General features: G+C 32.5%; 1 protein-coding gene across 1 annotated transcript; it reads left to right on the top strand.

Moving 5' to 3' along the window:
- The first annotated feature begins 204 nt into the window (after positions 1–204).
- On the top strand, positions 205–7,940 carry hay (ATP-dependent DNA helicase hay). The gene is made up of 15 exons (XM_018450419.1): positions 205–345; positions 547–752; positions 967–1,077; positions 1,366–1,515; positions 1,598–1,771; positions 1,862–2,053; positions 2,139–2,236; positions 2,330–2,436; positions 2,538–2,834; positions 2,921–3,189; positions 3,271–3,435; positions 3,566–3,752; positions 3,809–3,957; positions 5,244–5,360; positions 7,772–7,940. The coding sequence occupies exons 1-15, from the start codon at positions 312–314 to the stop codon at positions 7,898–7,900; spliced, it is 2,385 nt and encodes a 794-aa protein (XP_018305921.1). The 5' UTR covers positions 205–311; the 3' UTR covers positions 7,901–7,940.
- Positions 7,941–10,821: the final 2,881 nt, after the last annotated feature.

Below are 10,821 nucleotides of genomic sequence, written 5' to 3'. Positions count from 1 at the left end.
CAACAGTTGCAAAGCTGCTTTCTCTGCTGAACGCAGCCATTGGTCGCGTTCAGCAGACTCAACTGTTGCGGAGCGGATCAATGAGCTCTCGCTGCTATTGGATGATCTAAAAGAATACACCAATAGCAGTGAGCGCTCACGGATCCGCTCCACAACAGTTGAGTCTGCTGAACGCGACCATTGACAACATTTTGATGGAGCAAAACGAGCAAAACGTATAATGTCCCAAAGGGGACATGTGTACCAAAGAAATAGAAAAGAAATTCTAATTTATTGATTAACTAAATTTTGAATTTTCCGGTGTCCGTATAATGGGTCCGCCAAAGCGCTTCAAAAAAGATAACAGTACATAACCTATATATGTATTTTGTTTAATTTTTCTATTTGATTACATTTCTCAATTTTACTATGATTTATTTTTATATTAATATTATATTTATGTAATTTTTTAAATTGTATTTATGTACTAAAAAATATATACATTTATGCAAAAAAATAATTATGTATACTACGTTTCGTTTTTATCTTCTATTGCGTTGAATAAAGGTAAATTGAAGAAGCGCAAGGACGATTATGATGAATACAACGATGACGATTCGATAGACAGTAGTGAGACAGATGGTATACCAGATGCGGCAAAAAATGATGTAGAAAAACAAGATGAATGCGCGATCGAGGATGAATTTGGTGCAAAAGATTATCGCTCACAAATGATTTTAAAATCAGATTGTTCATCTAGACCATTATGGGTGGTAAGTATCTTTCCATTTCTAAAATTTGGCGAAAGAATTAAATTTATTTTATAAAACTTATAAAAAAAATCTTTTAAATCAAGAGACGATGGTCTCAGATGTCAAGTATACATTTCATATGTCATGTGATTACCGGGACCGTGGAACTGATTAAGTTCTGAATAGATTGAATCAAAAGTATGGGTTTGAATTTAACATCTCTGTATTTTTTTAGGCACCAAATGGACATATTTTTTTGGAATCCTTTTCTCCTGTGTATAAACATGCTCATGACTTTTTAATAGCCATATCGGAACCTGTATGTCGGCCTGAACATATTCACGAAGTAAGATTAAAAATTTGAAAACCAGAAAACTTTAAATTTCATTAGAAAGAGAACAAGTTGTAGATATTAGTTGTAGAGATTAGAAAGATATATAGTTGTAAACAGAACACTTTTTCAATGGATTTCGGAATGCAGCCTGCCTACTGAGAGTGATTGATCTTTACTTACAGATCTGTAAATAAGTAATACTCTCGGTGAGCAGACTGCATTGCAAAACTCATTAAAGAAACTGTTGCAACTATTTTGTCCAGGACTGTATAATACTTATAAGATACTTTTATTTTTTAGTATAAATTAACTGCATATTCACTTTATGCTGCGGTTAGTGTAGGCCTACAAACACAAGATATAATTGAGTATTTAAAGAGATTGAGTAAGACTAGTATTCCTGATGGTATAATTGAATTTATCAAACTGTGTACATTGTCTTATGGAAAAGTGAGTATAAAAACAACTTTTAATAAATGTTTAATATTGTCGAGAAATTAGCTTAATAAAATATTACACATTTTACATACAGGTTAAACTTGTCCTAAAACATAATAAATATTTCATTGAATCACCATTTCCTGAAGTGCTGCAACGGTTATTAAAGGATCCAGTAATTCAAGAGTGTCGATTAAGAAAGCTTGTGGAAGATACAGAAATCAATGATATCGTCACAAATATTCAAGCAAAAATAAAAGTTCCACAGGTCTGTTGAGATATTCATGCCAATAATTTATCAAGTAATTTTGATAATAAGATAAGATACATGTTTTTATTCCTTTATGTTTGAATATAGTTTGGGTCAAAAGTACTTGTAAATGCGTCTGTACCCAGTAAGACGAATTCAGAGACTGAATCTGATCCAATATTAACAGAAAAAGCTACCATTCCAGAAGATATAACTGCTTTTTATGACAAAATCGACAAGGAGGATGAAGATGAAGAAGAAGATCAGGAATTGAAAACAGTTAGTTTTGAAGTGAATCAGGTATATATTTTATTTTATGTATGTTTATACAAAATATAATATAATGTATTTATATCAATGTTACCTGTATTATTATGATGAAAAGGAGAAAATTGAAGTTATACAAAAACGATGCATCGAGTTGGAGCATCCTTTATTGGCAGAATATGATTTTCGCAATGATAGCATAAATCCTGATATAAAGTAAGTAAATTGATGAAATTAATATATTTTGAAAAGTGGTTCTTATTCAAATAAGTAAATATAAATTTAAACAAACATCTAATATTTCATCAGTATTGACTTGAAGCCATCAGCTGTATTAAGACCTTATCAAGAAAAAAGTTTGAGGAAAATGTTTGGTAATGGACGAGCTAGATCTGGAGTAATAGTCTTACCTTGCGGTAAGTGCACTTGATAAAATCCAACCATTTCAAATATGATGTAGACAGAAGAGCTATGGCAACATATTTGTAAATGATTTTGGACCTCTTCTTAAACGCAGGCGCTGGCAAAAGTTTAGTTGGAGTGACAGCTTGTTGTACAGTACGTAAACGTGCCCTGGTGCTATGTAATTCCGGTGTATCTGTAGAACAATGGAAGCAACAATTTAAAATGTGGTCTACCGCCGACGATTCAATGATTTGTCGTTTCACCAGCGAAGTGAAGGATAAACCTATGGGTTGTGGAATATTAATAACTACATATTCCATGATCACGCATACTCAGAAACGTTCGTGGGAAGCTGAGCAAACAATGCGTTGGCTTCAAGAACAGGAATGGGGTATTATGGTCTTGGATGGTAAATTTTATTTTTCTAATTATTTAACAAAGTAAAATATATATATATATATTTGTTTCCATGTAACAAATATGATTTTTATTTAGAGGTGCATACTATTCCTGCAAAAATGTTCCGTAGAGTATTAACGATCGTTCAGTCTCATTGTAAGTTAGGTTTAACGGCTACACTCTTACGAGAGGATGACAAAATTGCCGATCTGAATTTTTTAATTGGTCCTAAATTATACGAGGCTAACTGGTTGGAATTGCAAAAAAGAGGATTTATTGCAAGAGTACAATGTGCGGAAGTTTGGTGTCCTATGACATCAGAATTTTACAAGGAGTATCTTGTTTGCAAGATGAGTCGAAAACTGGTTAAATTTTATTATATCTACATAATTTATAATTTTAATCTATATTGTATCTCTGCATATTACATTGCTTTATAATTTTAGTTATTATATGTGATGAATCCAAATAAATTTCGTTGTTGCCAATATTTAATTCAATATCATGAAAGACGTGGCGATAAGACAATCGTTTTCTCTGACAACGTATTTGCATTGAAACATTATGCTATTAAAATGAATAAGCCATATATTTATGGTCCTACTAGTCAGGTAAACATTAATTGATTCAATTAAATTAATCGTACACAATAAAATGTGATACACAACAATGATTTTCGAGTATGCGAAATTATATTTCGTAACTATTTCTTCCTCGTAATGATTGATGTTTCATTTTCAGAGTGAAAGGATACAAATTTTGCAAAATTTTAAATTTAACATGAAAGTGAATACGATATTTGTCAGTAAAGTAGCTGATACTTCTTTCGATTTACCAGAGGCTAATGTCTTGATTCAGATTTCATCCCATGGTGGGTCCAGAAGGCAAGAAGCACAACGATTAGGGCGCATTCTTAGAGCTAAAAAAGGTATAATTTATTTATTTCGGAGACAAGTTCGTGTTATTAAAATTTTCATCACTTAGGTGCAATTGCGGAGGAATATAACGCATTTTTTTACACGCTCGTATCACAAGATACAATGGAAATGAATTACTCCAGAAAACGTCAACGATTTCTCGTGAATCAAGGTTACGCATACAAAGTTATCACGAAACTTGCAGGCATGGATGAGGTAACGACATGGTTGATAAAATAATTGTACAACGTTGCAATGTTTTCTCTTTTTATTTTTATGCACAGTATATTATTTAAGAGGATCCTAAAGTCGTGTATGTGTTTTACCGACTATTTTTTAAATAAATATTTTTCTAACTGCCTTTATATATACAGGGTGTCCCATTTTAAATAATGCATTAAGATTTCTCGAAAACTATGGTAGATACGGAAAAATGTTTCAAACAAAAGTTGTATGGTTCGGAGGGGGATATAAGAAGGTATCATTGATTTGACCTTGGGTGAGGTCGCCAAGGCCAGGTCAAGGTAACGTCGATTTTTTAAATGGAACCCCCTATTTTTCATTACATTGGCTACGTTTACACCGTGCGCTTAGTCCGCGACCTATACGATAGGCCAAGGCCAGGTCAAGGTAACGTCGATTTTTTAAATGGAACCCCCTATTTTTCATTACATTTTCTTGTAGCTTACATCGAGAGCTTTTCAAAGCACTATATAATAAAATATTTTTTCATTAAGTATTTTTCGAATTATAAGGCTCGAAAGTTACAGTCGGCGTTAGCATTACGCAAGTTTAAATAAAAATGAATTTTTAGTACAAAAATGAAAATAAGAGGAATAATCTCTAATGGTTTTGATCTTGACAAATGTTATCCAAGACATGATCCTGAACATTTAAGAAGTTTTAGCCGTCGGTCGGACAACTTGCGTAATGCTAATGCCGACTGTACTGTAACTTTAGAGCCTTATAACTCGAAAAATATTTAATGAAAAAATATTTTATTATAGTGTGTTTTGGAAAGCTCTCGAAGCTACAAGAATATGTAATGACAAATAGTGGTGGGTTTAATTTAAGAAATTGAAGGTGATCTTTAAGCGACTATCCAATAATATAATATTTTTAAATCTGTATATATATATATATGTGTATATATATTTATATATGTATATACACACAGATTAAAAAATCTTTTTCCACAATTAAAGTATAAACGATAATGTAGTCCAGTGCTGGGATTTATTTGCACATTTTGACTGATTTTCAACCTGGTTCCTGCCCTTTGTTCACCAACCTGCGCACCGATCGGCATTTCTGTGCGCGGGTTGGTGAAATAAGGGAATTGATTTTATCGTTATTTGTCTTCCTCCAGATCATAAAACGTTTATCTGAAACATTTTTGCTCAGGATTAATTCATTAGGACAGTTAAATTAGGACAAGTAAACATGATGTATATGAGTTTTTTTACAACCATAAAATACGATTATGATTGTAATTTTTCTAGGAGCCGGATTTGATGTATGGAAATCGAGACGAGCAGGGTCAATTATTGCAGCAGGTGTTAACAGCTAGCGACACTGATGCAGATGAAGAAAGAATACCAGGCGAGGGATCAAAACCAGTGAGTAATATTCATATGAATTTAGTTGACAATGTTCTTTTAGGGCCATAGCACACAAAAAAAATTTAAGGCCATGGCACACACCTTCTGTAACAGTAATTATAAGACGTACCGTAAGAATCAGCCAATTAGAATTAAGAGTTCAAAAGAGTTCTCGATTGTGATTGGCTGATTTTTACGGTACGTCTTATGGTTACTGTTCCGGAAGGTGTGTGCCATGGCCTTTAAGCAGTAAAATGTAAGCAGTAAGCGAATTGCTCAATCACAGTAGAATCCGTAAGGCCATAACATAAGCAGTAGCCAATCCAACATATTGATTTCCTTACTGCTTACATCTTGGTGCTTTAAATTTTTTTGTATGCTATGGCCCTTAAATATAATTTCTTTATTCTAACTTTAAAGTTATTTATATTTCATATGAAGACTTTTGAAGTGTAATTAAAGAGATTTCTGTGCGCATGTTTCATTTTTATGCAGAAATAAATATAAAAAGAACAATCTTGACATGTTAGGAATGTTCTTAATCTTGACATGTTAGGAATGTCACGGTCATGACCCTGAACAACATTCAAAGTTTTAGCCATCGAACATCTTGGCTAATGCTAATGTCGGAAGTACTGTGATTTTCAAGTCTCATAATTCGGAAAGTATTTTATGAAAAAGAATTTTATTGTAATGTTTTGAAAAGCTGTCAAAGTCGGATATAATGAACAAATCCAAAGTCCAAAGCTCCAAAGTTTAAAGCTTCCCATCTGAATATTTATTAAAAAATTTTTGAGGGTAATAAATTAAAATTTACTATCCTCTTATTTTCCAAAAAGAAAGTAATAGGAACTTTAATCGTATACAAACTTACCTTTTTAAAAAAAGGTAAAAAGAGCGATAAACGTGCATGCTTCTCGTGTAGAACCACCATTTGGGCCGGTTTCACTATCGCCAATTACTTAATCAGCCGTGGAACTGATGACTAATCGCGTTTGCTATTCAGTAGAATCTTCTTATTCCTTCCAAAGAAAAAGTAATCAATAGTATTTTCATCGATGGTTTCTTTATTCCAATCCAAGTTATAATAGCTTTATTCCCCTTCAAAAATTATTACATGAAAAAAATCACAAAATTTATTAAACTTAATGATATGTATCATTTGTATAAATGATTTGATATCAACAACTGGCGCCAAGTTAAATTTTACTATCCTCTTATTCCTCCCAAAGAAAAAATAATAGTAACTTTAATTTTTTTTCTTAAAAAATATTTTTATTGAATACAGATGATCATCGTTGTATTACTATTATAAGACAGACGATGAGGGTGGTGGTTTAAGTTAATTTTAATGATATCTATCGTTTATATCGTTTATATAAAAGTATAAAAGATTTGATATCAACATATTAGATTAATATTCATTATTTAATTTGGCTATCAAATCCTTTTTACGAATAATACATAAAATTTTGATAAATTTAATTAAATTAACAGAATTTAACTTGGCGCCACAATTGTTGATATCAAATCTTTTATACAGATGATACATATATCATTAGATTTAGTAAATTTTGTGATATAATGATTTTCATGTAATAATTTTTGAAGGGGAATAAAACGATTATAACTTGGGTTGAAATGTATCATACACAAAGAATTTCATCAAACAGCAAACGCAATTAGTCATCAGTTCCATGGCCGATTAAGTAATTGATGTTGGTGAAACCGGCCCAAATGGTGGTGTCCATACGAGAAGCACGCACGCTTAGCGCTTTTTTTACCTTTTTTTTTTAAAAAAAGGTAAGTTTGTATACAATTAATATTACTATTACTCAATTAAAAAATCCAACCACCATCCCCATCTTTTATACAAAAACCTCCTTGACATTCAGAGAGTGACAAAGATAGAACAACACTTGTATCAACTTGTGTCATCAAATAGGAAGCACCCACTTATCATTTAGGTTTTATGATATATAGGTATCGATATAGTGTAACCTAGACACCCATTTCCTCGACGGCGAATACCTAGACACTCATTTCCCCGACGGCGAAAACCTAGATACCCACTTCCTCGACAGCAAACATGTAGACAACACCTAGACACCTAATTCCTATTAATAAAAACATGAAATTCATCATGTTTTAAACTCATTTTGTCCCCAAAATAATTTACGGCTGACTGTGTAAAGAGAAATATTTATTCTTCTTATCAATCTTTATTCATTAATGATTAATAACTTTTTAACGAATAACAAGCGATGACTAAAACCTTTTGGATGCCACTCAGGAGAATTTCTTTTGTGATATTATATGTCAAGATCATGGAAAGTGTCCCCTAAAGTCAATGTGACTACCGTAACTTCTTTTATCATATTATCTATGTATGTCTCATTATCGAAGTGTAATAATGAATTTTTTCTCAGATTATACGTAAAGCTGGCACGATGATGTCAATATCGGGAGCAGATGATACCGTTTATTACGAGTACAAGAAAGCTCCTGGCTCATCGACGGCAAATAAGCATCCTCTTTTTAAAAAGTTTAGAACATAAGTAGTATAATTTTCCTAATATTTTCTCAACATCACAAATTGATAAATGATAAATAAATGATTTTGTTACTATCTAGTTTAATTTGTATAGTATATATTCCATGTATCGCTTGTAACGATAAAAGAAAAACCCTTATCCATTTTTGTATGGGTTTTGAGCTCCTTATATAATATATATATGGTAATGAAACTTATTGTTAGTTAAAACACTGACGAGATACTTATTAAAAACCGTCAACCCTGGACAAATTTTCGGCGGTATAAACAGGACCCCAAGGGCCCGGAGATAATTGAAAAACGCTGACATTATCGACAATTGATATAAATTTGATATTATTAATATAAAAATATTTAGCTAATACATTATTAAACTCATGATTTTTTATTACATAAATGTTCTATAAATAAATATGCATACTTGTAAATCTATAATATCCTATATATTACTGAGAAAAATTACAATTTTTTCTCTGCAGTTATGATTTCTGTTGATAATCAAATTTTGACGATAACACTGAAGTCACAATTTTAAAGAAAAATTAAAGTATTATTGAGTTTTAAATGCATATACACTGATAAACACGTCTACTAAACTAATAACTCATAAAATTAGTACAATATTATCAGTTTTTACTCTTAATGACTTAATATTAACAAGGACGCGAACTCCCATAAGGATGTCGGTTTTTAATAGAAATATCTCGTCGGTGGTTAAAATGAAAGATTATTGTTAGATGATTAAAGGTTGTATTCCGTTAGCTGTATAGAAAATTATCTTTTTTGGTAATAAAAATATTATTAGAGAACAACTATCCATTAAAATTTATTTTTGACAACACACACACACACACACAATATTAATAAACATTTGAAGTATCTAAACAGTATGAGTGAACACAATTAAATTAATTTAAATAATTTTTATGCCAAAAGTTGTGTTACCAATAAATTTGATGCTGTAAAAACTTTTCATAAAATTTGTGATAAATATTTTATTATAGAATATGAATAAACAGTTCGCGCTTTAAATAATATCGAAAATGCTGCAATACATGACAAATAGACGAATACGTGATTAATAATTTGTGTGTATAAACTGCTTCCACATTTCGGTCTTCAACGTATGGTTGAACCGTTCGACGACTGTCGATTCAAAGAAAAAGAAAAGTTCAGGAACATGAAAAAATCTCCATTTAGCAAATTGAGGTTGAGGTTTCTGGGACCCCAGTGTGTATAGCTAGAGTTAAAAGTGATTCGATAGACGTTCGACAACGGTTCGATTCTGCTTGTCACTTCAAAACCTGCACGTTCCTGTTTTTTCTTATCGGGAATGGAAAATGAGTCTTCCTCCTTTCTCTATTAGTTAAGAATTAATTAATAATATGATAGCTGTTTAGTAGTATGTATATAGTTTAATAAGTGTTCGATAGCTACTCGATAATAGTTTTTTAATAATGATTCGATAATTAGGAACGCTCGGTTATTTCTAGTACATTATTTTAAAAATATTATTATAATTAGTTGCTAAGTTACATCATATAAAAATCATAAATATCTATTTAATAAAATCTCGTGCGAAAGAAGAAAAGAGAACAAAAAGAGAGAGTACAATGGCAGGAAGAGAGCGCGAATACTATGGTAAGTATAGGGCCGCAACGGGTGGGACAGAGAGAACTGCATCATACAACGGGTGGGAGAGAGAGGACAACGGGTTAGAAAGAGACTGCAACGGGCGAGAGAGAGAGAGAGAGAGAGAGAGAGAGAGAGAGAGAGAGAAGGAACAAACCCCCTTCCCTCTCTAACACGGACCTCGGTAACGCGCTTCCCCCTCCCTGACCCTCTCACACCATACACACGCTATATGTATACGCACTAACACATAGGCTACGTTTACACCGTGCGCTTAGTCCGCGACCTATACGATAGGTGTCTTTGTTTAACCTACAGGATAAACAAGGACGTCTATTGTATAGGCCGCGGCCTAAATGCACGGTGTAAACGTAGCCATAGTGAGTTAGAATTGGCCTAGCTTTACTACTCTCCCATCATGCGTGATGGCGTAATGCATCTCACGTGTGTGCCCTCATCACACGTGATGGCAATATGAAGGCGATCTTGCGCGCATAATGATCATATGTGATGGCAGTGTCAGTGTTTTCCCGTTTACTAACTGTTTTGTATGATTATATATACTATTTTTATACGACTTTTTACGCTCGCATATATGCTCCATCATTACGCTTGCACGTGTACGACCATCATATCATGAGGGTGATATGATGGCGTTCTTGCACGCACAACCTAGCTGATACTCACATGTGAGGGCTATATGAGATCGCACTAAATGTTATCCGGGTAGTGCAATCTAGAACTGACGAGTGTAAGCGTGCAGGGACTGCACTGCAGGTAAGAAATAAAAAAACATTCTAGTGCAAGATAAAAATGGCGTTCCATATTGTTTACATGGAAGTATTAGATTCATGTGATGAAAATGAAAGTATTCATGCAATTCCATTAAAAAAATTCTTAATTAAAGATAATGATGACACAAAATGTTTTTGTATGTAGGCTTGTTTTCATTTATATACCCGGGAAAAAAAATTTATATATGTATAATTATATATAATTATATATGACCATATATAGCACAATCATATATGGACTTTGTCTCTATATGATCATATATGTACATAGGTCGTGTGTCTAAAAAGTTTTGAGCCTCAACATGAAGATGTTGCATTACTCGTCAAAACAATTTTGGTACTGTAATCGTACATACTTTGAAAGATACCTGCGAAAATTGTAGCTACTTCCGGCGCTTAGTTGTTGTTAGACAGTCATTTGTGCCAGTCAATGTCAATGTTTTTGTAAAAATGGAAAAAATCGAATATCAGCAGTCGCCATGATAAAAATTCACGAATT

This window comes from Mycetomoellerius zeteki, unplaced genomic scaffold (assembly GCF_001594055.1).
Source record: "Mycetomoellerius zeteki isolate Tzet28-1 unplaced genomic scaffold, Tzet1.0 scaffold28, whole genome shotgun sequence".
In the NCBI taxonomy this organism is placed as follows: domain Eukaryota; kingdom Metazoa; phylum Arthropoda; class Insecta; order Hymenoptera; family Formicidae; genus Mycetomoellerius; species Mycetomoellerius zeteki.
Note: the sequence above shows the minus strand (reverse complement) of the source record. Positions and strands in the feature narration are given on the sequence as shown.